Source organism: Momordica charantia (assembly GCF_013281855.1).
Source record: "Momordica charantia cultivar OHB3-1 chromosome 10 unlocalized genomic scaffold, Mcharantia_2.0 BLBB01000010.1, whole genome shotgun sequence".
Classification (NCBI taxonomy): Eukaryota; Viridiplantae; Streptophyta; class Magnoliopsida; order Cucurbitales; family Cucurbitaceae; genus Momordica; species Momordica charantia.
Genome location: NW_028275158.1, coordinates 1,123,376 through 1,150,059, shown reverse-complemented (window position 1 = coordinate 1,150,059; position 26,684 = coordinate 1,123,376). Strand labels below are relative to the sequence as shown.

Genomic DNA, 26,684 nt, shown 5'->3' with positions numbered 1-26,684 from the left:
ACTGATGTGCAGAAACCATATGCTTGTAGCTCCATTGAATTAAATGGAATGACACCAACTAAATCGCATGAGTTGATTTGACTCGATGTCAACAAACTAACTGATCCGAGTGCTTATCCAACGCTACTGGTTTTCCAGATCAATTTCTTTGCTGCAGAAAATTCACACTTGCATTCTATATATGCACTAAAGAAGCATTCACATCCTTGAAGCCAGCACTCTCCCCTGCTAGTTAAAAAGGTTTCTCTTAGTGGTCAAGCCTAAATAAAGTTCTATCAAACAATGGAAATTATCCTTCGGGGTAATTGCAGAAGGTTTTAATTTTCTCACTTGTGCCTATATTTGCCTCCAAAAAATCAGTCCAGTTCTGCTTCACATCCAACTGCGAAAATCACCAGAGTAAAGTTTGAGCTTTTTGTGCCCTCGTGGTTATGATAAATATGTTAAGGATCCACATTGGAAAAAGAAGGGGTCTTACAATGGTTTACAATAGATATGGCTTTTCCTCTCATTATCAATTGAGTTTTAGATAGAACTCATGAATATTAATATGATATTAGAGCCCAAAAGCTCAAACGAGCAACCAGTCCAAAAAATGGAATCCGACCAAGATCGATTTTTAGTTCAATCTTAAGTTTCTCTTTTATGCTTCGATCTGTTTTGTATCTTTCCGATATTATATGCATGTTTAGTTTCATTTTATTTATTTCCTGAAGTCGTGATCTATATCGAATCTTTTGGACCAGAATTTGAAGAGGGAAGGAATCATCATCAATATTAAATCCTGTAAGTAAGCGCAAAAAATAAAATTTTATAATGACTGTGGCTAACGACAAATTTGGACAATAATTCTGAAATTGGTCGAAGATCTCAGGGAGGTGGCAGGCTTGCACGGAATTTAGTCTACTATCAAGTGTATGACTATTTCTTTATATTCGAATGCTCTTATTCTTTGCGGAAATTCTAGTCCTTAAGTTTGTACCCGTTGAAATAACAGATAATGTCGAAAAGAAATGATTGAGATATTATCAGTTTTTTAATTTTAATTTTTCTTTTTCACTTTAATCTGCAGTAAACAAGTGAGCTTTGGATCTCATCCACAACTCTATGGCTACAAAGGTGCCTCAAATTTTGAAGCCAATAAAACGGAGCTCATCAGAGACTAGAGAGAGAGCATGGGAAAAGGAGGAATGTCACAGGGCGGCACTGGGGAAGATGAAGTTGAAGAGAATATGGCCGCTTGGCTATTGGCTGTTAAAACGCTAAAGATTCAACCTTTCCACCTTCCTCCTCTCAGTATGCAACTGTTATTTCCCATATTTTTTTCTTCTATGTTTGTTCCTGATAAATCATCATCCGCTTCCCTTCATAGGATCTCCTTCTTCCTCTTCTTCTTATATGATATCTTAGTATCAAGTCAAATCTTTCTTGATATCAAATTTAGGGCCCCATGATGTTAGAGTTCAGATGAAAGCAGTTGGTATCTGCGGCAGTGATGTCCACTACTACAAGGTAGCTTTTTTCTCAACCATTTTCGTTATTTTCTCATTTGGGAATTATGGGTTCTCTGTTTTGTTCTTTCCTATGTTGGATCCATGTCCTATCAAACCTCCTCTTTCTTCTTCCATTTACTACTTATGCTCTGTTTTGAACTGTCTGCATATTTTCAGACACTGAGATGTGGACATTTTGTCATCAGAGAGCCAATGGTCATTGGTCATGAATGTGCAGGGATTATTGCAGAAGTTGGGGCTGAAGTGAAGAATTTGGTGCCGGGGGACCGTGTTGCACTAGAGCCTGGAATTAGTTGCTGGAAATGTAATCTTTGCAAAGAAGGCTGCTACAATCTATGCCGAGAGATGAAGTTCTCTGGCAGTGCTCCATTTCATGGTTCTCTTGCTAATGAGGTAATCAACTTAAGCGATCTCTGTGCTTCACTTCTTGAGATTCCATGGGATTTGTGAATGAAAAGACACAAAAGGCAAATGACTATTCTCCTTATGCTTTGATTATAAGGCATCTATGATGTATATCAAGTTTATTGAGGAGTTCAAATTTGTGTGATGAGCACTTAATTTTCTTTCCGACAGGTGGTTCATCCAGCGAAGCTATGTTTTAAACTGCCAGAAAATGTCAGCTTGGAGGAAGGAGCAATGTGTGAACCCTTAAGTGTTGGTGTTCATGCTTGTCGACGTGCTAACATTGGTCCAGAAGCAAATGTTTTGATCATGGGAGCTGGAACAATTGGACTCGTCACTATGATGGCTGCTCGTGCATTTGGCGCAACTCGAATTATCATTGTCGATGTGGATGACTTTCGATTATCTTTTGCGAAGGATCTCGGAGCAGATGATGTCGTTAAAGTTTCAAACGACATTCAGGTTTCTTCTTCTCTTCTCTTCTGTTCTTTCTTTTATTTACATTCAGCTGTACAAACTTTATGATTTGTCCAGAGAGCTGAATGAAAAATGTACATTCACCTGTACATAAAATGCGACGAATGTTGCAGGATGTAGAGCAAGATGTTGCTCAGATACAAAAAGCTATGAAAACCGATGTAGACGTGAGCTTTGATTGTGTTGGCTTTAACAAGACTATGTCGACAGCTTTAAGCGCCACCCGACCTGGTGGCAAAGTTTGTCTCGTGGGAATGGGTCACAAAGAGATTACAGTTCCGCTAACTCTAGCTGCAGCAAGGTAACTTGATTCCTGCTTTCTGTATGTATACTCAGAAGCTCTTTCTTTCCACCCTGCTGAGTATAATCTTTTGTATCGAATGAAACGGCAGGGAAGTCGATATTATTGGCGTGTTCAGGTACAAGAACACATGGCCAGTGTGCTTGGAGTTTATACAAAGTGGCAAGATCGATGTAAAGGCGCTAATAACACACAGGTTTGGTTTTTCACAGAAAGAGGTGGAAGAAGCCTTTGAAACCAGTGCTCGTGGTGGTAATGCTATTAAGGTTATGTTCAGCCTGTGAGCTCTTCTCCCTCATTGAGAAGGGGGCAAAATTATACTGTGGATGTTTTAGATCTATTTTCCTCATAAGTTAAGGAAAAAAAAAAGGTCGATTTTAAAGTGAATCTTATATTTCACTTTGAGAAATGAGGCTTAAGGCTTCTGAGCCTGTATCTATTTATGGCTTCGTAATTATGGTTCTGGTTTTTTCAGGAATTCATACGCTATTAAATATTTAAGACTAAGTTGGTAGGATAATGTTATCTATCTTTCAAAATTTTAGTTAAATTTTGTATAAATTTCAAATTTTGATGGTCGGATGCAATTAAAATTCCACATTTCTCTACATCGTATGAGACATTTTGGATGATTTTAAAAGAAAAGTAATGGTGATTTACACAAACGATATTATACTATTGTCGAAATGTTGAAAGTTACTTGTCTAAAGAACTTTTAAGTAATTTAAGAATGTTAATAAAATGTTAGATATTAATAAGATAAGTACCAAAAGGAATATATATTTATTGAATAGTTTAATAGCTCACAAATATTTGAAAAATTATTTAATGTGAGATGCATGGTAAAGAAAATTATTTTATAAATATATTCTTATAAATATAATCCTCATATCTAGTGGTATATAAAGATTAGTGCTCTTCCTAGCTTATAGAATGAAGTGCCTCTCATATTTATATATATATATTATAAAAATCGTGATAATATATTCTACCTGTCTCTTCGTTTATTAAGTCTTTGAAGTGGGATTTTTTTAAAAGCAATGTGCTGATAAATAATTCATAACAGGTCTCTTCCAATATTCAAAAACATTTTATTCTACTAGGAAGCCCTTTAAGAGATTGGCACATGAAAAATTATCATTATTGAAAAGAGAGGGAAAAAGAAGCAACGTTATCCTTTAATTCTACTTATGATTACAAAGCGATCCTCTAAAAGTATGAACCACAAAGTTTTTCTCTTTTCCTTTTAATGTTTGGTTGGGACTGAAAATGACTGAACTATGGGTGTGAAGCACAAATTGCAAAAGACCAGATAAGCCATTAGGATCACACAAATTCAAGATAGCCTCATGAAACATTATGCTTTGCTTTCAGGGACAATTTGGATATTCTTGCTTTATCATTCTTCTCTCTCTCTCTCTTTAACACTCACAGAAGCTAAGAGGGGAACCAGATGGGGTGTAAAATAAACACACCCAATACCCAAATTCTCTTCAAATTTCCCACAAAAAGGGCAGAACTTGGAGGCAAAAGCACCACTTTTTGTCCCACTTTCTCCATCCACAGTCAAAACCAAGACGCACCCACCATTTCTACCACCACAACTAATCAAACCCAGATCCCAAAATCTGAAATTTCCACTCTTCATTTCAAGACTCTGAGGGCCTGTAAGCTTGGGATTTCCAGATACCCTGATTTTGAGTACAATGCTGAAGGCGGAACAGGAACTGCCTCTGCCGAGACTGACGGCAGCGGCGACCAAGTTTCGGTTTCTTTCGATGTTGGGACCCTCTACATCCCGCCATTGACAACTGAAACCACCAAATTTCTGGGTCTGCCATTGCCACCGTTTCTGAAAATCGACATCCTCCCGGAATTCTTCCATGGGAACATCAGCAAAGAATCTGGCAAGGTAATTCAATGCCCGTAAGATGTTTGTTAAAAGTCCTAAACGAACAATTTCTGTGTTAATCCAAGCAAACGGTTGATTATGAAGAGAAATAACAGATTTGAGATGTCATCCGGGCAAATTTGGGTGCAGGTTGAGCTTGAATTCAAGGCAAAGTTCATATTCTCTGTTGGGAGTATATACAAGGCTCCCCCATTACTGGTGAAGACAGTGCTGACATCTGAGGAATCAGAAGGAAGCATAAGAAGAGGAAAAGGGGAAAGATTAGACAAAGAAGGAAAATGCAGATTGGTGGGTGTGGCTACTGTTGACCCCATTGATGATTTTCTTCTTAATTCCTTCCTCTCTCTCCCCACTGAATGCATTGCCATCCTCAATGCTATAATCTCATTTTCTTAGAAAGAGAGTATTTTATTGCTATAATATCATGGTTTGTCCAGCATTGTTTGGGACAAACCCAGACACATAACATATAGAAAACAATAATATATCGCATAGGTAGTTGTTCTGGTCTTCCATAATATGTGTTTGAAATTTGACATTAGATTTTTAATAAGCTTTGTCTGGTGGAGAGCATAACTATATAATAAAATATCTTTTGAAGTTTTATGTGGCTGATATATATATATATATATATATATATATATATATTTGTTACGAGGACATTTGTTACAGTTTTAGTGGTTGATTTTTCATTGGTTATTTAATAAGATTTAGAATCTGTTTCGATATTCTAAACTTTGCTAGTTGTGTATTTGGGTTCACGAGATGTGGCTGTGCTTAAAAAATTTATAGAAAGTAGTGATAGTGATAATGGCGAAGATGATTTTTATATACAATGTTTTAGAGATCTACATGGAGTAAACACAAAGGATTTGGATTTGTAGATATTGAAAATCACTCCTTAAAAAATAACATTTAGAACAATAATAAAAAGGGAAAAAAAATTAAACATAGTCCTCGTATTTTCAATTCGTCCATTAATTTTGGTTCATTCTAGTCCATATACATTTGAAACCTTTATTTTGGTCTTGTACTTTAACAAAGTGATTATTTTGGTATATTCATTTTTATTTTTTATCTCTTTCTTTTATCAAAATTGTAGCTTAACATTTCACTCACTAAAAATTCTCGAAATATAGTCATAAATAAAAGAGACGCTTCAAAAATACAGGAAGATAAAAGTTTAAAGTACAAATATCAAAATAAACGCTTCAAAAATAAAAAAAATAAGATGAACAAAAGTTGAAAGTATAGAAATCAATTTGTGGATGTTTTGAGAGTAAGACTAGGTCGGGATGAACCAAAACCAAAAATTTTATAGATGAAAAGGTTTTAAACCAAAAAAGGAAAAAAAAATACCACATTTTTAGCTAAGGGTATAGAATAATTTGACATTGTTTATATTATATTAAATTTCTTACATTAAAGCCTATAAGCTTCATAATAAATCTATGAAACTAGTATAATATTATTTGATTTTTAGAAGTAAATATCAAGAGAACTTTTTTTTTGAGAAATATAAAAGGATAAGACTGAAGAGGTGAGGTGAGTGACGAGCATGTTGTGTAGTGTGTGTTTATACGAAAAACAAAATTTGATATTAATTTTTTTGGAATTATTGTAGCGCAATATTATTATTATTTTTTATTTCAAAACAAAATAATATATTATTGAAGAATTAAAATAAAAAATAAAAAAACGTCATGGTCAATAAAGGGCAGAGATTAAAAAAAAGAAAGCGACAAAAAATGAGGGGCTGTTCAGTAAAATGGAGGAGAGCATCAATGCGTCCACGTGTCCAAAAGTCAATCACTACTGAGTCGAAGATCAGCTCACGAGGATTCCGATCTCTCTTTGCCCAACCAAAAACTTCTCTCTCTTCTTCTTCTTCTGTTCTTCCCCGACTCGGCCTCGACTCAGTTACTGACTCGGTTTCTCTGATTCATGGAACCTAACCAGTCAAATCTTCACTCGAACCTCGATTCGCACACCCTTTAATTCCTTTTACAAGAAATCTTTCAAAAACTTCCCTCCCCTGTTTTCACTTTTCCAGCAATCGGATGGCCCATCCTCATTCCCTTCTCCTCCTTCCCTTCTTCTGCTTTCTCTTCCCTCTTCTCCACCTCCACGCCAGCCCTGGTGATGCTGATCCTATTTACAAGTAATTTCCCCTTCCCTTTATCTCTTTTTCCTTCTCACCACCCCATTGATTCCTCTGCGCGCCGTTTTTCTTCCTCTGGTTTAATTCGACTCCCCATTTTCATTTTGCTTTTCTTTTCAATCGTTAAATGAAGATTTAATGCGTGGTTATTCCGATATCTGCTCAATTTATTACTCCTGATTGTTGAACGCTTTGGTCTGCTTTAATGGAACTCGTTTGTTTTCCTTTTTAAATGTGGATTGCTCTGTGCTGGTGTGAAATTCCGCGAATGCAATGTTTAATAGTTCTGTGGTTCTGCAGCTGTTCATTTTCCTATTTAATTGACTCTGAAAATAATTGTAATCGTTCTATTGTGTACTGTTTGTTGGGGAAATTTCCTCTGGCTCAAAATTTTCTCCCCCTTTTGCATGAATCATAGTGATGATCATTCAGTTCACGATTTGAGCATGATGATGAATAACTTGAGAATCCTGCTTATTTAGACACTTGCTTCAGAGGGTAGGTATTACTTATTAGGTGAAGTCATTAAATCTTGGGCTATAACATTGGTTTGGATCGAGTGTTAGCAGGGGGTGGTCATTTCTCATTCTTTGTATTGGAGAGAAAATGCGGCAGTTGAGTAAACCTGCTACTTATTTTCGTAATTTCTTCCTCCATTATTTGTCAGGGGCTGTGTGCTGCAGTGTGAGAAATCTGGATGCGCTGGTGACAAATGTTTTCAGCATTGTAAATTCTCATCTGATGGGAAGTCTGTTGATGGTCCATGGTATCTGCAGGAACCTCTGTATGTACGCTGGAAACAGTGGGACTGCCAGAGCGATTGCAGGTACCACTGCATGCTTGCTAGGGAGGAAGAAAGAACAAATCTTGGCGATAAGCCTGTCAAATACCATGGGAAATGGCCGTTTAGACGAATTTATGGCATCCAGGTTTGTCCAATGACTTTAACTGCCTTGATATCTAATATGATGCTGCTAAATCTGTTGCCATTTGTGCTGTTCTTCGCGTCTTGAACTTTGCTATTGATGTGATAGGAACCGGTTGCAGTTGCTCTTGCTACTCTCAATCTTGCCGTGCAATTTCATGGCTGGTTATCCTTTTTCATTCTTCTGTACTACAAGCTTCCATTGAAGCCGGATAAGAGGACCTACTATGAATTTACAGGATTGTGGCATATCTATGGGATCTTAGCGATGAATTCTTCGTTTTGGAATGCTGCATTTCACTGTAGGTAAGAAATTATATTAATTTTACCTTTGGATGTCTCTTTTTTTTTCCTAACATGACATTATATTCTGCATACAGCTGGGTTGAGAAGCTAAGTTTTTTTATGACAATACTGATGTTTCAAAATACAGCCATGAAATTTTTATTACCTATTTTCTTAGAAAAAATAAAGCTTGGTTCCTTGAGTATAGTTTGTTTAGATATAGCTAGTTGCTTGCTCTTATTGTCAAATTACACATTTCTGCTCCATCTTCCTAAAACAGGAACAAAAATTTTGGTGCTTCATAGGCTAAACCATTTAAGATTTTGGCAAAAGAGCACTTGTAGATGATGTTCCTGTGAGAATTTTATATACAAATAAAATATGGTGTTATTCATGATGCAACTTCGAATTTGTAAAACACCAGTACCAAATAATGAAATGAATAATTTTCTCATGAACTCCTGAAGTTATTGCAGGGTGACCTACCATATGCTTGGCTTCACATTTCTAACTTACTACTTGCGTTGCTATGGTGTTTTGAATTAAATTGTTTGTAGAGATGTGGAGTTGACTGAGAAGCTGGATTATTCTTCAGCTGTGGCATTTATTGGATTTTCCCTAATTGTAGCCCTGCTGCGAGCTTTAAATGCAAGAGATGAACCTGCTAGGGTCATGGTTTCTGCTCCAATTATCTCATTCGTGACGACCCACATCTTGTACCTCAACTTCTATAAACTTGATTATGGTAATGCATCAATTGCTTTAGGTCGTATCTCTTGAATGTAAATATAAATTCCTGTCTGGGAAGCATTTTTCCTGTGTTCAATGGCATTTATCATTATCTTTTCAACATTAGATTTCTTGGACGTACGTAAAAGTGTAGATCCACTTAGTGAGCCTGACCACTTAAAACAATTTTGTTGTTATCTATTTTACATATTTTGCCCGCCTCAATTCTTTTTCTGTCAGATGATCTTGTTCTGATCCCTTGTATGTTATCAACTGTCTGAATATCTTCCCTAAGTACCAATATCCTTGCTAGCCCATGCAAAAGGAAATTCTAATAGATAAATGAATTATTAGAATCCATCTCTAGAATAATATTATTACTTGGCATCAAAAGTATGATTTACATAAGTTGACTACCTTTTCAGGTCTGAATGCTAAGGTCTGCCTGGTCATGGGCGTTACTCAGCTTCTTGTTTGGGCAGCTTTTGCCGTCGTTTCTCACTATCCATCACAATGGAAGTTGTGGGTGCTAGTCTTGGGCGGCACCATTGCCATGCTTCTGGAGGCATTCGATTTCCCTCCATACAGAGGATACGTCGATGCCCACGCACTCTGGCATGCAACTTCGATTCCTCTTTCGTACATGTGGTGGAGTTTTGTGAGGGATGATGCTGAATTTAGGACTTCGGCTCTTCTCAAGAAAGAAAAGTAACATATCCAATCTCACAACCTGCACTAATCAGATGGAGGAATTTCTCAAAGCACTTGCATTTCAATGTTAGTTCATCAACACTCTGGTAGGTTCCCTTGTTTTTCTGGTGTTGCTTGGCAAAATAGCAAAATGTTACCCTTAATTGTTCTTTGTATAATGATATTTGAATATCAGGACCAATAAGTTTTCTTTTTCTTCTCACTCTAGTTTTTTACTTTTTGGTCCTGAGAAATTTGTTGGTCAACACATAATTAAATGTCTCTCAGCACCACTGCAGTTCTTCACAATGTAAACATGCAAATATTATGCTGATATCAGCAGGTTATGTTATTCAGGATCTGATATTATGCAGTTCGCAACCCTCAAATCCATTTTGCCACAAGGATTTCACTTGTGGCTTCTTGATGTTTGTTTCAAATACTAAGCTAAATATCCTTGCACAATCTTTTTGCTTTGCAATGTAATCTTGAAATCCAATTTCCTTTATGGGGTCTTCATATGAATCTTCATTTTCCATTTTATATATATATATATATATATATATATATATAATGTGTGTGAATCATGAAGTGGTTTCAAATTGAATATTGTGGTCAAGGACAACTAAAAGAAAGACCATTTTTAATGTATAAACTGTTGAAACCGGAATGATGTGTAAAGAGATTGGTATTTATTGTTTGTTTACAGCGTCTTCCTTGACACTCTAATTATGGTAAAGGGATACAAAAATGTCACATCTGGAAAGATATGCAAACTATATAAAAAGTATGAAAGAACGAGAAAAACCTAGTTTCCTAAAGATGTCTCAACATATAGCTCAATAATGGAGCCATTGGAGAAGCATTTTAGTACTTGGTAGCATCAACTGAGGCCTGAGGGATATTCGTTTGGTAGCAAAGAACTTGCTTAAAATAGGAGGAAGATTTAATGACCCTTTTTTTTTCTTTTGAACTCAGAACTTGTAACTTTTTTAGGAGATATCGTTTTCATGGAAATGGACTTCTCAATAAAAGCAATACCAAAAGTAGAAAGAAGATAACAACAACAAAATAAGTGGGGGGAAATCAGTCATTGATGCTTTTGCTATTTCAATACCTAAATAAACACTCTTTCTTCAAATTCTATGTACATGGACGTAAATTGAATGTAATAAGAGCTATGGATAATTAAAGAAGAAAAAAAATTAATAGCTCCATAATGACATGTCATCATAAAAATCCTTGTCATCACGAAAATGCTGAGGTGGAGGCAACATCATCCCCGCAGCCATATCCTCCAGCAATCCAGGAAGCCCAAAAACTGCCTCCTCATCCATGTAGTAAAACACGTTTTCCGACGGGGGCGCCGTCGTCTCCGCCGCCGTCCCATTTTCCTGCCGTGGGTCGTCTACGGAGGACCCATCTGACTCAACCGGCCGGAATGCCTCCGCCGCCTCGGCTGCCGCTTTCTGAATACCCCTGGGGTCAGGGGACGCCGGCAGCGGCAGCCGCCACGCGGAGTCGGCGAAATTGAGACAAGCAGAGCGACCTCTAAGCGCCATCGCCGCCACGTCGTGAGCCCGAGCCGCCATCTCCGCCGTTGGAAATGTCCCAAGCCAAATCCTAGACTTCTTATTGGGCTCCCTTACCTCGCAAACCCACTTACCGGAATTCCTCCTCCTCACTCCCCTGTACACCGGATGCCGAGTCTCCTTAAATTTCTTCCTCCCGGCCCTCTTCTTCGGATTGCTCGCCGCCAACATGACCTCCTCGTCGGAAAACAACGCTCTCCGGCGGCAACTGCTACTCTCAGAGCTCGACAAGTACTCTTCATAGAAACTTGGAAAAGGTTCCATTTTTTGATATCACTGAGCTGATTTCGAGTCCAAATTACAATTGAATTTCGAGGAATTGGAGGTGGGGTTGATGGAGTAAGAGTGAGGGATCATGGTTTTATAGTGTTTGGTGGATTGTGGATTGAATTTTGAAAATTGATAAAACACGGAGTTAACTGATAAGAAGCCAGGACAGGCTGTGCTGGCTGCCCACGGCATCCACAGTTTTGGATTGTTTTGCCCTGTTTTTTTTTTCCCTTTAAAAAATTATTAAATAATAAAAAAAAAGGGAGAAAAGGATTTTTGGCAAAGTTGAAAGGAAACGAGTCAACTTCACTGTCTGACACGTGTCACTTTGACTTGTTCTTGAACTTCACTTCACCCTGGAAGATTCTACTTGCTCATGTTTAATTATTTATTATATATTTGTCTAGAATATTGTATCTTTTAGATATTTTTATGGGTTCCGTTTTGAATTTGAAATCATTTATGAAGTAGATACTCCATTTTTTTTAATTACAAGCATTTAAATAAATAATATAAAATATAAAAGACTGTATCCTCAATCAAACTCAAATGTAAAAATCATGGATATACTATAATTTTTATAAAAAAAAAAAGTTATGAAACTTCTAAAAAAATATGCATCAAATTTGCTCCTTTTATTAAGCATGCTTTAAAGAACAACAAATTTTTTATTTTTTTAACATTTGAACTGTTTTCTTGATACTTTTAACTTAATCAACTTATGAGAATGATACACTTGCCTCTCTCTTTCATACAACTTCCTTCAAATCAATCTAATCACTTTTTAGATTTTTTTCCCTTTTTCTTTTTTATTACTTTTTTGTTGAGGGGACAAGAAATCGCCATGTGGGAGTTTTTTTTATAAGATATTTTATGAATGATAAAACTATACCAAAATTTATGAGTTGAATTTGATCTATAAAAGTTATAATAAATATCTTTGATACAATTCCATCAGAAGTTAAACTTGTTTGGGTGAGAATAATACTGAGTTGAGTGATCACTTTGGAAGTCTTTGGAAGTCTTAATATTGTATCTTTAAAAAAGTTCTTTTAACTTTGAACGAGAAAATGTCTTTTATATCTGAGAAGGTATATTATGAGATAAATTTTTCAAAATAAATTATTGTCTTAAGTTAATAGATTCATAAAATCGCCCATTCTCACCACTTGGTTTTATAAAGTTAGCATTCTTATCACACTTGACTCTCAACGAATTTTGCTTCAGTCTACCTTAGATACTCTCCACAATAAACCAATTAGTGCTAGGCTCCTTCATCTTGCAAACCCTACCCAATAAAGTCAACCCGACATGAAGACACCAAACAAGTAGTAAGCTTTTAGAAAATGTCTAACATGGTACCGAAGCAAGGAGAGGTAAGCTCGAGAGATTGGTTAGGCATGAGGCTCTTTCTAGTTTGGTTCTTTAAGAAAAATCCCACTAACTACTATCAATGATTATTCAATCAGATAGTGTGGAGCCAACCTAATTTAAGTAACATGATATGGTAGGAGTGTATCAAGTAAGATGATCAAACACGTTCATTAATCTAACATGATAGATGTTAGTGTATACATTCGATTAGATGAGATATCCAATATACATCTTGACATGATCTATGTCAAAATATATTGTTCAAACTAGACACCGAACACACAACTTGAAGTGACTAGTGTTCAAAATATTGAAAATAATAAAACACTTGATAAACAATCTAATATGACTTATGTACACTCACATGTGCGTATCGACTATCGTAAATGATTGTATTTCTCCTATAAAAGACATGACTCAAGATAACCCAGGACTCTAATATGAGTTAAAAAATACACATCTTTTAATCTTTTCACATGGCACATCTTTCCAACCATTGCTCACGTATAACCTTCTCCAACATTATTGTCTCTAATCAGGTTAACAGATCAACCCAACTAACTTTTGACCAAAATTCTCCAACAACCCTTTGACACATGTCTCCATTCATCTTCTCAATTTTATGTCTACAAATCTACATCATTATTGGCGAAATCCTCCTACGTGTCTATCGAGGAATATTTTAAAACATAAAATCTAAATTAACGGTACAAATAAAATGGTCCAAGTAATTTTTAAAGATTAATGTGTACGAAAAGGAAATATTAATGGAGAAGAAAAGAAGAAGGTTCTTGGGGGGTTTCCGAATGAGTGACAGCATGCAAGGCGTCGTGGCAGACGCAGACAAAAGAATACCTTTCGGTGACGTGGCAGAAAACTCCAAAACAGGACACGGTTTTTTCCGTGACAGTTAATGGAAAACTGATTTTCCGATACTGATACGGTGACTGACTGTGACTGAGAGTGGGTGACAGAGAAGAGAATTAGGGATTAGTACGACCGGTGGTTTTCCCGCGGAAACGCGTCAACCAACCACGTGCCTGTTATGTAGGTGACACATCGGGTCCACTCCTTAACCACAACCTCCCACTTGTATTCTTTTTCCTTTTTTCTTTTTCTTTAAATCTCATCATTTTATAATAATTTACCTGTTTTTATCTGATTGTGATGTGACGTTTAACTTTTATTTTCAATTATTTCTGTTCCATATACTGAAACGAAACTTGTCCAATTGACCAAGTTTTCCAAACTGAAATCACACCCAGTTTCGTATGAATCATTCATACATATTTATGTCTTTTTCTTCTTCAAAATGATTATTCTTTAAATTTTTAAAATTCATAAATATTACTTATTTTAATTTTATAATTATTTTGTACTCATTACTTCGCTTGACTTTTGCAAATCATCACATTTTCATCTTTTGTTTTCATTACCCTACTGCTTTTTTTCCCACAACATTATCCCTATATATATTTTTCTATTATGAAACCCCATGCTATTGCTAATCTAAAACCTGCATCATTTTAATTAACTACGGTGGGAATTGAAAAAAAAAAAATTACAAAAATCACACCTGAAATATAAACAGTTGTACTTGTAATTGCATTTTCTAACTTTCTAGATTCTGACCTTGACATTTTAATCGATGATATATGTCTTAATTAATTGAACTATATTTAGATGGATTATAATTCTATCTATTATAATTTTAAAAATATATAAATTATTCATAAAAGCTGGGTAGTTATATTTAAATTATCTATAAAAAAAATACAATTAAACTCTAAACCCTAAATCACCGTAAAACCATGGAAGTAGGGTAGTAATATCTCAAACTTACTATTAAACTTGGGGCACATGGAGCTAGAAATTTATTTGGTAGGGACAAATTTGTACCTTCCTAATCTTTTAATTTTAAAAATTTAGAGAAGCAACCTAGAGGAAAACTAAAATATTTCATAATCTATACATATTTCGAAAGAGAAGCAAACTAGCGGGGGCTCCTTCGTTCCATAGAGGACAACGGTATCTCAAGTGAGACTTTGTTTGCATACCTTGCAACCCCAACCATCCTCCCCTCGAACAAAGTGCTACTTGCATTTGCATCTTGTCTCGAATAGTCATGCAACTTATCTACTCCCAGCAGAGAACGAGAGTCCGCTTATATCCAACATGTCTAGATAGAGCACTCGCTATATGGATCACATTGTGGGAACACCTAGGGTCGTTCTACCGCACTCTCAATCTCCTCCCCTCTCGAACAAAAAAGCTACCTGATTCATTCTACCCCTAATTAAACCCCAATCACTAATAAAATAAAATTTGTAACGATATGATTCAATTGAAACGATTGTGTACCACTAACACTCCTATAGTACATGCAAAGGAAGTTTATTTTACTTTTCTTTTTTCTCAGTTTTCCGTTATTTTAGTTTTAATTGTTTCTCCCAATTGGTACACACCTAACCTAATTAAACAACGCAACAAATTGATGCATGGCTTGAAAACAATGTTCCCTCTCATTCTAGTTTCTGGCAATATTTGTGTTTTGATGGGCGATCATATTTAATTTTCATACCCAAGAAATTTCCGATTACAAAGTTTTTTCGTTGGTGTACTAATATTCCATGAAATTAAATTAAAACAGGAAATTTTGTAGAAAGAGAGAGAAGATTGATGATCATATTTCATTTTCTAAGGGGGAAAGTGGTGACCACTGACCACCAGCTGTAACAACCATAAATAATAATAATAATATATATATATATATGTTGTAAATTAAAAAATATATATTAATTTAGCAGCAGCAGCAGAAGCAGCTGCTTCAGCTGCAGAGTGGGCGGAAGCCCATTGGGGTTTTGTACGATGTGTCGTTTTTCTGCAAAATTTTTATAGCCTTCTTAGTGCAGCAATTTATAAATTAAATACACATCAAATTGAAAAATCTGCGCTTTAATTTCTACCTCGTTCTAAATCCATCATTTATTCAACTCTAACATATTTTTTACGATATTCTTTTCTTCACCGTACAAACTTTGGACCTCACAATAATTAATAACATGATCTATATGGCAGTGGTACAGGGACGATCCTGCTACTAAACCTAAGCTCCTACAAACTAGAATTTGATTATACTACATTTTCTCTCTTCTTTATCTATCCATCATTCTTTTACTAAACCAGGTTTTCTTTTTTATTTTATTGAACGAGTGAAAATTGTGTCTTTATAAAAGTAATCCTACAACCATGGTTTTTAATTATAGTTTTTTATAATAAAAGTAAAAGAAAATGGTTTGAAGAGAATCCTCCAACGCTTTTATATTTATTTTAAATGGGAAATAAGAGCCTTAACTTTTCTTATGAAAAAAAAAGGTTAGGAAAATAAATTTGGAGTAACAATTTAGATATTAAGTTTTTATGTTTAACCATTTAAGTCTCTGTAGTGAAATGATTGGTCTTTGTAACTTAAAATTTTTAATGACCAATTCTTTGCTGTGAAAAAATCTATTAAAGTTGCAAATTTCTTGCATCTGAAGAAAAAATAAATTGCTCAAAGACCAATTGCATCTCTAAACTATATGTAGGACTTATATTGTTTTTTTTTCCTGATCGATGTCGCGTGGTTTACGTTAGTGGATCACTATAATCGTGGCTCGTTGTCTGAGCTAAGTAACATTGTGATCCACGCAGGACTTGAACTTGATACTTCAAAGTCGATTGTACCTCTAAGACCTCAAGCGCTTACTACTAGTACACCATCCTCCAGAGAACATACTTAAATTGTTAGTTACTTACCAATTATTAGAGTTGGAAAGAATGAAAACATAGTCCACATTAATTACTAGGGAAGATGTTGATGAACAATTATTCCTATTGTTACGAAATCTTTTAGATGAAACCAAAAGTAAAGCCACGAGAATTATGAAAGTCCATAAATTAGATGTTTCTTTAATAACATTATATATAAAAAGGAAGTTTAATATAGATATAGTATTTATTCTCTTAGTACTAATTAAATTAAATTGATTTTATATAAACCTAAACTGTAGAGTTATAAATTAATTAGATTGTATGAGTTGGTTCTTTTGAAGATGATCCTAGTTGCTTTTAATTATATTGTGTTTGGCCAACTAATTATGATTAGGTCCTATAATAAAACATGAATAAGGTAATCCAGTTTTGTTTATTAAAAGGGGAGTGCAACTTTCCCAAATTGAACAACAACATGCTAATTAAAGCCAACAATAATTGTATCTAACTTTAAAGTTAGAAAAGTAATAATTTATTCGAGGTACTGACCCCATTTATTTATAACAGAAATGATAAATAAAAAATTCAAATTAGGTTTATTTTAAATCATTTAAAAATTTAAAATACAAATATTTTCATCAGCATTGTTTACAGTTTACTTAAAGAAAAAAATTTAAAGTAATGTGGGGTCCATGAAAAGCTTAGGAAAAGGAAAAAAACAAAAACAAAACAAACTATTGAACTGATCCGAAAAAATGTGAACGAGAATGTCTAGGTCAAGCTCTCAACGGAGAAATTTATCTTAGCAAGATAACTCAACAATAACTTGGTTAACATACCATGCATCTATCTTTAGGGGTGTGATGTTTCAATCTTTATATCCTCTATGTTAACCATTATTAACCATTATGGTGGTTGGTTGGTCCAGGAGGAGGACCATATGATAACTTGAGAGAATGAATCCAAATCAGACAGTTGTCCCGTCTAAAATTAGTCAATGTAGCACAAGCTGGTCCAAACATATAGGTAAAAAAAAAAAAAACTCTATCCTTGTTCAACTAAAAAAATTAACCCTGAAAAAAATGAAAAGAGGATGATTCACTGTGAGTTTTTCAATGAAAATCCATCCTATCGAGAAAAATAGAAATGGAAATGCTCCACTCAAAGTTACCCTACGTAAATTAATCAATAAAAATTACCTGAATTATCTTAGGCTCTCTTTAAGAATAATGAATCGAAATAATGTCTCCAAACTCCATATATTTGTTGAGCTAAAAACAAAATTCTGTTAATAGACTAAAACATTTAAAATTTGTTTAAATCTCACAACTCCATATTTGTTCTATTAATAATGAAAGGTACCACGCCCCTCTTGAATTATTTTGCTCACTAGAATTGGAAAGGTCTAATATAATCTATTACCTCGATATATTTAATTTGGAGTAACTGGCTTGGTTAATCGCCAACATGAGCTTAGTTCAGTAATAATTGACACACTTCTCTCTCCTATTGAGATTAAGAGTTCCAATCTTCCATTCCACTTATTATATTAAAAAACTTGGTTTGGTTAAGCTAATCTAGCTAGCTTTCTATTTCCTCTCATGGAAATTTATTTAAGATAGAGGGTACAAAATTATATATATATATATAGAATAATTAATAATTATATGTATATTATATTAATGTTTACTTTAATGAATTTAATATGAGAGTACTTTATATTTGTGTAATAATATATGTCCGCACATGGGTCAGCTGGTGGCGCACTTTATTTGTTAGACAAAGAGTACAGAATACTAATAACTACCAAAAAGTTATACTTAACACACACAATACCTACCAATATAATACTAAGGTATTTTACAAAAATTATTTTACTTTTTAAACACATAAATTAACCATCACTTTCAAGTAAGTTAGATGTTTTTTTCTTTTGATATAAGTGTCTGAACCAGTTTGCACGCACCTTTACTAATCTCACAAAATTAGAGTTGTCAAGGTAACTTGTAGAATATTAAATCTTAAGTAGGTGGTTACCATAATTTGAACTCATTCTAAAATTTGATATATTTTTACTAATTGATAAAATAGAAAGAGAAGAGAAACATATCCAATATTTAATTCCAATCGAGTCGAGAAATATGTCCAATTAAATTAATTAAAATGTTATACCTATTAAGAAAAATGAAAAGAGTATATTGAGTGATATAGAAATTTAAAATATCTAGATAATTAGCATTAAAATTGTACCATATTAAAAATTTGAAAAAAGAGCATGGCTTGTAATTCAAATTTGAAAAATGAATATATAAATATGAGTTGGACAAAAAATAGACCGATGAATGTGGGAATTGAATTAATTGTCTAAAGATAGATAGATATATATATATATAAGGCTCGACTGAAAGGAAGATATAAATATTAAAAAAAAAAAAGGGGGAGAAGGTACAAAAAAAACTTGTTTATTGGGATTCGAACATGGGAACATCGATTTACTCCATTCAGAAAGAACTTAAATATTTTGGGACCCCCATTTTCAGTGCATGAATTGCACGGCGCCAATATGTGGTGTCCGTACAATTAGTACCCGCTATGCTCTCTCACTACGTGCCGCCCCCCCATCTCCATCGCCATTTCGTTTCTGAATTATGTTCTTTTTCTTTTAACCCCATTTTTTAAAATTCTTTTATTGTTCAATTTACCGGTTTTTTTCTTCCTTTTAATTGCCTATTCGTAATTGTGAAAATCATCGAGAATGTTTAGGGTTGCACATAAGTGTTTTTTTTTTTTTTTTTTGCCAAACTTAGACTGAGCTGAAATAGAATACTTGCCAACAAAGAATAAATTATACTCTGACATCTAAATCAGTCCAAACTCCAGATCTCTACACTAGGTAAAGTGTTGGTGTATTTAGAGGGGTTAGGAGACATTCTCTGTTACTAAGGTTGTTGATCTACTCTGGATTGTTCGTGGAAACTGTCGGATTTCTTAGCTCGAGCGAAACGAACTAATGATCTTTTACCTTTGCTTTGGGTCTTAAGTCGTAAGTAGCGAACTGAGCAGATTGGTATCATGAGGTTGATTTGACCTCAACACTTGGTTAATGTAGCATGATGTGATTCTTCCTTCCAATGAAGGGTGTTTATGAAAAGTCAAGTGAATTTGATTTTCTTTTCTTTTTCAAAATTTTTACTTTTAGAAGTTGCCCACAAATGGTTCTTAAAACAAAACAATCGTCTAATATATATAAATTAATGGAGATTATCATTTAATATTGAATAATTGAGGTAAATTGTTTGGTTTTACCTTATACATTGAGTTGATTAAGTTAAAATAACTAACCTTCAAATTATAAAAATGAACAGTACAGTTTATTAAATAAATTGATATTTCTTAGAAATTTGTAGTGAGGTGGAGGTGTGGGTGTGGGTGTAATTTATGATTGGACAAAGCTATATTTTTTGGTGTTGGTTATTGCGGCTAGGTTTACCATTTAGTTTTGCTCCATTTGGGTGTTTCGATGCAAGCTTTAAAATTCTATATTTGATTTGTTGACTAAGGTTTTTTTTTTCTTTGGAAAACATAAAAAAAAAAATTCTTAAATAATTGTTAGCTAAGATTTTTAGAGAGAGAAATCAAACTGCAAGAATTAAAAGTTTCCATACTCTTATTTAATGTTTGAAAATACTCTCTTAAATTATGGTTAGCTAGGAATGTTGATACTTTGAAAATTATTTGAGGGTACTTTATCATAAAAGAATTGATTTTTTGAATAATTTGATGTCTAATAAGAGAATATATAGTTGACATGATGTTAAATTATGGCTGGTCAAAGATTCGAAGATGTGTACATTCTTCAAGAGTATGTAAAGTTAAGTCTCGTTCAAAAACAAATATCACACGGGTCAAAAGAGAATTAATTTACCTAATGAGTTTTCCTATATGGGGTAAAAAGTAAAAATTTCCCACTTAATTCCCATGAAAAGACATGGGCCAAAAATGTATGAAGAGCTTAATTAGGTACAGCCATGAGATTGGAAATGTTTTTAACCACAAAGCATTATTATTAGTTTACACGGTTGTTAATTCGATGAAAGAGTTTTCCCCAGCGTCAAACATTTTCACGTGGAAAAGATTAAAAGAAAAAAAAAAGGGAAAATCGATGGACATTATTGGGGATGAGAAATGAAAATTTTCACGAAGATATTTAATGGAATGTGACAGGTTTGGATGTGAGTTGCATTAAGTGCAGCAGAGGAGCAGTATGGAGTCCAATATTATATATATATATATATATTACAAAGAGGTGGTTGTTAAATTTCCCAAAACTAGTATAATTCAACTGGAAAGCACCCATTTTTAACTACAAAGTCAGGAATTAGAGTGAAAAAAATTACCAATTCCGTAACCATGGTTAGAAATATCGAAACTTCCAATTAATATATTCATGAAACCCACACTACACTACACTAGACTACACACTAGGCAAGTTGAGCTGACCCACAAAACTGATCGTGGTAGAAAAGAAAAGATTAAAACTGCCCCTTCAAACCATAAAATAAAGTGATTTAGGGGACAAGAAAATGTGGTGCTTTTTAATTATAATTGTAAAATCAGGACTAGGAGTAACTCCATAATCCATCATCCCCATGAGAGTTAGTGGGAGAGTGATCGGAGGAGGGCGAGTTGATCCGCGGCGGACTTACCAGCATTCCCTCCGCCATATCCACCAACAAATTGGGCATGTTGAGTAGCGCTTCCTCGTCGACAAAGTCTCCGGTGGGCGGCGCATCGGAGGGCCCGGGCCCAGGACCATCGTCCAGCGGGAGCGGAGGAGGAGATTGGGATTTGGAGGCGGCGGCGGCGGCAATGGCGGCGGCGGCGCGGATATCGGTAGGGGAAGTGGAGGGGGGGATGGGATAGGAGAAGATAGAGTTGGGGAAATTGAGGGTGGCTTGGGGGCCCTTGAGAGCGAGGGCGGCGACGTCGTAGGCGGCGGCGGCCATCTCGGGGGTGGGGTAGGTGCCGAGCCAAATGCGAGTGGTTTTGCGTGGCTCGCGAATTTCGGACACCCATTTGCCGCTGCGGCTGCGAATGCCGCGATACTTGGAGTGGCGAGGCGGTTGCGGTTGCGGTTGCGAAGATGTGGAATTGGGGGTAGAAACGTGAGTGGTGGGGGAACTGGGTTCGTGATGAGAAGGAGAAGGGAGAGACATGTGGAATTATTATTATTATTATTATTATTATTATTTTAGATAGATATGAGGGAATGAGATGAAATTAGGATGGCGTTGGGTTTATATATAAAACAAAAAGAGGGGTAGAGAGCGTGGGGAGTTCGCGGAGATGAGGGGAAGGGAAAGGCACAGTGTTATTTGTTTTAGATATTGCCAATTGCGCTTCCCTTTCAACCTTCAAATTACTTAATTACTGTCTAATGTTGGTGTGAGGCTTCAAGTGGTCACACGTATTCCTATTCTGCACACCCTCCCAACTGGCAACTACCTCTCTCTCTTTTTACTTCAATCCAACAAAACACACACTAAATTAATTAAATCAAATGCTTTCTTTTCTCCATTCCAACTAAAGTTCTTTCATTTACTTCACCCTCTTTCTATTTTACTTTTGTGGGCGTTGGAATATATTTTTTGGCCACTTAACGGTGAGAGCAATCTGGTAGATTCACTTAAGTTGAAATTTTCTAAATTCTTCCAGTTAAACCTTAACCTAGCATCAACACAGTTGAGCAATTAGGACATTGTTTAGAAAATGTAAATTGCATTTGTTTAAAGTCTTGTCGAAACGAAAGCCAAACACGGTTTTAGAAGTAAAAGGTAGGATTAATTTAATAAATAGAGAGAGAGTGGAAATTGATTCGGTCCACAAAATATATATCACTGTCCTTTCAATCCCACTGCTAGGACATCGAATGAAGATCAAGATGGTCATTTTCTCGGTACTTTTTTTTTTTTTTTTTTTTTTTCTTTTTTCCCTTTTTCTTTTCTTCTTCTTCTTCTTCCCTTTTCTTTCCATGGTCAAATCACCACAACTGCCACATATCAATTCTTATCCTCCAAAAAATTAAACCCTTATCTTCTTCCTCTGCCACTGCCATTTCACTGGTTCTCTTTTCATCCATGGAGGCTCTTACATCCACACCCATTCCCATTTTCAAACCCTACCCACTTTTCTTCTCCCCTAGATCTCTCAAACCCTTCAAGGTTTCGATAAACCCGCCACCGCCTGGTTTCGATTTCCGATCGGAAATCTCTGACGATTCCAGAGCCGCCATTGCTCAATCTCACCCCGAGTTGCTCGATCTGGCTGACGATGGCACCTTGGTTTTGCTCGAGAAGAGACGATTTGGCCCCGTCCCGGCCTGGAGGGCCGAATTTGTAGAGCCGGAAGCGATTTGGTTGGTCGGAACTTCGCATATTTCTCCCAAATCGGTTCAGGATGTCCAGCGAGTTGTTCGAGCTGTGAAGCCTGATAATGTGGTGGTCGAGCTCTGCAGGAGCAGGCAAGTTTCAATTTTAATTTGAATTTGGGGGCTTTTGTTATTCATTCAAATATAGTAAAATTCTCTTTGAAAGTATGCAAATTAAGCAGTAGACTATATTGTTCTGAATTGACCGACTCCACAAGTACTGGTCTTATCTCCTACACCTTGCCTGTGATTCAAGAGCTCAAAAACTTTAAGAATGTCCCACAGTTCTGATTAGGATTTTGATTTATTCCCATGAATCCACCACCAATCTTGTGATGAACTCTAGAAAGACTAGGAGGAATTGGGGAAGAGCTTAAATTGTGAATGTCCCATTTGCCCTCTCTGCCTCTTTGTATTGAGTGGTGGGGAGGGGGATAGAAAGGAAAAAGACTAGACTGCCTCCTTGTGTCAGCCAAAGTTAACAATTCAGGTAAGATTAAGACATAAGCATCACATCTCTTTCAAAACATCTACAAAGTAGGATGAATTAAAGGTAATGACTAATGAGTAATTATCTTTCTTCTTCAAGGGATCTTATAAAATAACTAGATGTTAGCAGCCAAGCGCCACTAATCACCATTTTGTTGTTTTTGAAAATTAATGATGTGTTTCATTTAAAAACAAGGAATTAAAAAGAGTTGTTTTCAGATATCTATTTGGTACTAGATTTAGAAATTGAATCTTAATTTAAAAAAACTATTCAAGTTATTTAGTAAGTATATTTGTAAACTAATGGTAGTTGCTAATTAAATATTTAATTAAATCTAAGATAATATTTTTTAATTTATTAACATATATGTGTTAAGGATCTCACCTTGTAACAGATAAGGGACCTAACGAGGATTTATAATATAAGTAGACTACCCTTCTCATTGTCAATTAGTTTTGAGATGAAATTCCATGAATATTAATACGGATAAAAACAAATTTGTCAAACAGCTATTTACTCAATCCACTTATTTACAGATTCAATGAATCTGAAAACAAGAAACAAAATCTTGATTGCATACCAAACACACCTTAAGCTACTTCTATTTACATCTTTTTCTTTTTATCATCTTATTTTTTAAACGTTTTAAAAATCTAATCCAAGTTTTGAAAACTGAAAAAGTAGTTTTTGTTTTTGTTTTTTAAATTCGGCAAAGAAGTCAAATATGTTTTTAAATAGGTGAAAAACGAAATGGAAACTAAGTTGCCTAAGTTATAAGTTGTCTAAAATACTATTTCTTACTGAACTGGAAGTTAGAAATTCTGACCTGTTGAGTTATTGTTTTTCTTTTAAAAAAAATCAACATCTTAAAATTGTTGCAGACATTTGTTCCAGAGCTGGTATCATGTATACCTCAGATGCTGGTGAGCCAGACCAGAAATTAAAGTCCAACATGTTCTCTTTGAGCGGGGATGGTTTTTTGGGTGCTGTTGGTCGCAGCATAAACCTAGGTAAGTAAGTAGTAACATTTTGTTAAGTGTTTTTTGGCATATAAGTTGCATTAAAAATTTCTCACTTTTCAGGAGGCCAAACTGCTCTTGCTTTACGTCTGCTTTTAGCAGTTTTTTCGTCAAAAATTTCTTCAGATGTTAACCGTCCTTTTGGCGATGAGGTACTCGAAGAAACAGTATTCTTCAAATCATCAAGTAATTACTAGATGTATACACTACTGTACTCTACATACCAGTTTATGAAACTTTCAATCAATCGTGCAGTTCCGAGCTGCTCGTAAAGCGTCTGAAGAAGTTAGTGCTCAAATAGTTTTGGGGGACCGGCCAATTGAGATAACTGTAAGACGAGACAATTTTCTGCTTTGCCAAGTGCAGATGACTAGTAGAATTTGGGCTATTCAGAATTCAATTTGGATGAGTACTATACTACAAACATATAAATCCTCTCAGTCACTTCAATATGATTTTATTCATGCAGCTAGAAAGGGCATGGAACGCGCTGACATGCACCGAGAAGTTGAGCTTAGTAAGCTCAGTTGTTCGTGGAATAACGTCAGAATCTAATTTTTCTCAGAACAATGATGAGGTATTATTCTTCTCTCACCTGAAATGTTGTATCAATTTGTTTCACACACAAAGAACGAGTAGTAAATAAGGGAGGAGGAATTCAAACCGAGTCAGAGGTGACCGACAGACATACCATATCGAAACAGCTATATAGATTGGCTACTCGCAAACATTTCTGAGGAATTGTCTAAATCTAACTCTAAGCAGAAAACTCTGCATCGATAGGCGGTTCTTGTTAAACATTTTTACTTCGTTTTCAGAACATTTGTGTTTCTTCTGAATGATAGCTTCTTTTCTTAACGGTCTTGTGTATTGACATCTGAAAAACCAGGATACTATATATCATATTTTTCTTGAAGTTTACCTTTCTCACCTTTTTTTTTTTTTTTTTTTTGAATGAGCTGCTCCAGGAATCAGGTGAAAATGGTAGTTCCTTACAGCTCTATGAGCAGCTCGGCTTTTCTTATCCATCCCTCCTTCAACCTCTTATTCATGAACGAGATACCGTAAGTGTAAAATCTTATGATGCATTTACAGCTCTTAATTACTTCTTATCTGTGAGTGAGAAGAAAATTTATGATCCATGGTTGATTCTGTATTTTTATTCACCATCGCAATTTTTTCTCGTCAGTCACTGTTAAAAAGTGCCTAATATAATAGTTGCATTTGCAGTACCTGGCATGGTCTCTAAAACGAAGCAAGGCAGTGAACAAGAGTAAAAGAGTGGTGGGGGTGATTGGAAGGGGCCATATGAACGGTGTCGTTTATGCGATAATATCAGACCAAGGAAACTTGCGATTTCGAGACCTTGCAGGAAAGAAAGCTGGGGATCAGGGTTCCAATGGCTTCGTTAGCGGTCTCGTACAGAGCTTGGTTAGAGACACTGTAATTGGTGTTGTGTTGTGGGTTGTATATGAACAATTGAAACAACTTCATGTAGTACCTTAGCTGTTGCTTTGCTTTCCTTTCCAAATCATATATTTTCTGAAAATTGATCTCAGAATATATACCATTCAAAATTTTTATGTAAAGATAATATTTGATCGCTGTATCTGGAATTAATCCATCCTTCAATAAATCAACTGAAAATTGAGGTAGAGTTTCTTCATTTTCCTCATTTTTCCATTGTGTACCGCTCTTATATTATGTTAAATTATTAGCAAACATAAAAAGTCAGCCTAATAGATAAAGATTGAAATCATTGAAGTTGATTAGTTGGTACTTTGCTGTAATATTGAAGGCAATAAGCAGATACATGCATGTGGGAAGTGGTGGGTTATTTGAAAAATTGAGAGGAATGATATGGATTTAAATTTGAGGAATTAAATGAAAAGATTGCGAATCTTCTTTAAGTAGAACTCCAAGTGGGAGGGTGATATGTTTGGAAAGTTACATTAAATGTAAACTTTGGTGTTGGATTCTTTTACATGTAATTCTTCATTTCAAAATTAACACACACACACATAGTGGTGGTTTTATATATATATCTTGGAAAGATTAATATAATGGAATAAAAAGTATATATTATCTTGTGATCAGTGATCAGTGATCGAAAGAAATAGGAATATGGAGGAAGGAAGGGTGATGGATGTTGATGTTCATATATTGTTGGTGGATGATGATGCCACCTCTCTTGCTGTCGTCTCTGCCATGCTCAGACTTTGCAGATATGAAGGTTTTATTTTTTATTTTCAATTTAGTCTCTGAAATTTAAAAGGATTCAACTTAATCCACCTGCATTTTGCTTTAAATTTATAAATCTTTTTAAGAAAAAAAAAGTTAGATAAAATATTTTGACTATT

General features: G+C 35.1%; 6 protein-coding genes across 8 annotated transcripts; 4 read left to right on the top strand and 2 right to left on the bottom strand.

The window, feature by feature from the left end:
* The first annotated feature begins 867 nt into the window (after positions 1–867).
* Positions 868–3,305, top strand: LOC111011472 (L-idonate 5-dehydrogenase). 2 transcript variants are annotated; one of them, XM_022285236.2, is made up of 7 exons: positions 868–915; positions 1,073–1,296; positions 1,445–1,512; positions 1,671–1,907; positions 2,091–2,381; positions 2,510–2,697; positions 2,789–3,305. In XM_022285236.2, exons 2-7 carry the CDS (start codon positions 1,176–1,178, stop codon positions 2,979–2,981), a joined length of 1,098 nt encoding a protein of 365 aa, XP_022140928.1. In that variant the 5' UTR covers positions 868–915; positions 1,073–1,175; the 3' UTR covers positions 2,982–3,305. The 2 variants fall into 2 exon arrangements, with proteins under 2 accessions (XP_022140928.1, XP_022140931.1); XM_022285239.2 differs by lacking the exon at positions 868–915 and having other exon boundaries at positions 1,137–1,296; positions 1,700–1,907.
* A 517-nt stretch (positions 3,306–3,822) lies between these two features.
* On the top strand, positions 3,823–5,209 carry LOC111011473 (ATP-dependent Clp protease ATP-binding subunit). The gene is made up of 2 exons (XM_022285240.2): positions 3,823–4,609; positions 4,739–5,209. The coding sequence occupies exons 1-2, from the start codon at positions 4,151–4,153 to the stop codon at positions 5,003–5,005; spliced, it is 726 nt and encodes a 241-aa protein (XP_022140932.1). The 5' UTR covers positions 3,823–4,150; the 3' UTR covers positions 5,006–5,209.
* A 1,235-nt stretch (positions 5,210–6,444) lies between these two features.
* LOC111011474 (uncharacterized) lies at positions 6,445–9,826 on the top strand. The gene is made up of 5 exons (XM_022285241.2): positions 6,445–6,770; positions 7,438–7,699; positions 7,805–8,001; positions 8,538–8,725; positions 9,135–9,826. The coding sequence occupies exons 1-5, from the start codon at positions 6,670–6,672 to the stop codon at positions 9,419–9,421; spliced, it is 1,035 nt and encodes a 344-aa protein (XP_022140933.1). The 5' UTR covers positions 6,445–6,669; the 3' UTR covers positions 9,422–9,826.
* A 649-nt stretch (positions 9,827–10,475) lies between these two features.
* Positions 10,476–11,360, bottom strand: LOC111011475 (dehydration-responsive element-binding protein 1D). Its single transcript, XM_022285242.2, has one exon. It carries the CDS (start codon positions 11,253–11,255, stop codon positions 10,605–10,607), a length of 651 nt encoding a protein of 216 aa, XP_022140934.1. The 5' UTR covers positions 11,256–11,360; the 3' UTR covers positions 10,476–10,604.
* A 9,439-nt stretch (positions 11,361–20,799) lies between these two features.
* On the bottom strand, positions 20,800–21,671 carry LOC148208367 (Integrase-type DNA-binding superfamily protein). Its single transcript, XM_088118974.1, has one exon. The coding sequence runs from the start codon at positions 21,602–21,604 to the stop codon at positions 21,008–21,010; it is 597 nt and encodes a 198-aa protein (XP_087975100.1). The 5' UTR covers positions 21,605–21,671; the 3' UTR covers positions 20,800–21,007.
* Positions 21,672–22,408: 737 nt separating this feature from the next.
* On the top strand, positions 22,409–25,990 carry LOC111011476 (TraB family protein). Of its 2 annotated transcripts, none has more exons than XM_022285244.2 (7): positions 22,409–22,908; positions 24,200–24,315; positions 24,388–24,476; positions 24,580–24,654; positions 24,794–24,901; positions 25,293–25,388; positions 25,555–25,990. In XM_022285244.2, exons 1-7 carry the CDS (start codon positions 22,526–22,528, stop codon positions 25,828–25,830), a joined length of 1,143 nt encoding a protein of 380 aa, XP_022140936.1. In that variant the 5' UTR covers positions 22,409–22,525; the 3' UTR covers positions 25,831–25,990. The 2 variants fall into 2 exon arrangements, with proteins under 2 accessions (XP_022140936.1, XP_022140935.1); XM_022285243.2 differs by having other exon boundaries at positions 22,412–22,908; positions 25,287–25,388.
* The last annotated feature ends 694 nt before the right edge of the window (positions 25,991–26,684 follow it).

What these genes read in the sequence shown, in the direction of transcription:
- LOC111011472 (XM_022285236.2), top strand. Translation starts at nt 1,176, where the DNA reads ATGGGAAAAGGAGGAATGTCACAGGGCGGCACTGGGGAAGATGAAGTT. An exon ending in AAGTTTCAAACGACATTCAG is followed by an intron (nt 2,382 to 2,509) that starts GTTTCTTCTTCT and finishes CGAATGTTGCAG; the next exon opens with GATGTAGAGCAAGATGTTGC. An exon ending in CTAACTCTAGCTGCAGCAAG is followed by an intron (nt 2,698 to 2,788) that starts GTAACTTGATTC and finishes ATGAAACGGCAG; the next exon opens with GGAAGTCGATATTATTGGCG.
- LOC111011473 (XM_022285240.2), top strand. Translation starts at nt 4,151, where the DNA reads ATGGGGTGTAAAATAAACACACCCAATACCCAAATTCTCTTCAAATTT. An exon ending in TCAGCAAAGAATCTGGCAAG is followed by an intron (nt 4,610 to 4,738) that starts GTAATTCAATGC and finishes ATTTGGGTGCAG; the next exon opens with GTTGAGCTTGAATTCAAGGC.
- LOC111011474 (XM_022285241.2), top strand. Translation starts at nt 6,670, where the DNA reads ATGGCCCATCCTCATTCCCTTCTCCTCCTTCCCTTCTTCTGCTTTCTC. An exon ending in GACGAATTTATGGCATCCAG is followed by an intron (nt 7,700 to 7,804) that starts GTTTGTCCAATG and finishes TTGATGTGATAG; the next exon opens with GAACCGGTTGCAGTTGCTCT. An exon ending in CTTCTATAAACTTGATTATG is followed by an intron (nt 8,726 to 9,134) that starts GTAATGCATCAA and finishes CTACCTTTTCAG; the next exon opens with GTCTGAATGCTAAGGTCTGC.
- LOC111011475 (XM_022285242.2), bottom strand. Translation starts at nt 11,255, where the DNA reads ATGGAACCTTTTCCAAGTTTCTATGAAGAGTACTTGTCGAGCTCTGAG.
- LOC148208367 (XM_088118974.1), bottom strand. Translation starts at nt 21,604, where the DNA reads ATGTCTCTCCCTTCTCCTTCTCATCACGAACCCAGTTCCCCCACCACT.
- LOC111011476 (XM_022285243.2), top strand. Translation starts at nt 22,526, where the DNA reads ATGGAGGCTCTTACATCCACACCCATTCCCATTTTCAAACCCTACCCA. An exon ending in TGGTCGCAGCATAAACCTAG is followed by an intron (nt 24,316 to 24,387) that starts GTAAGTAAGTAG and finishes CTCACTTTTCAG; the next exon opens with GAGGCCAAACTGCTCTTGCT. An exon ending in ACCGGCCAATTGAGATAACT is followed by an intron (nt 24,655 to 24,793) that starts GTAAGACGAGAC and finishes TTATTCATGCAG; the next exon opens with CTAGAAAGGGCATGGAACGC.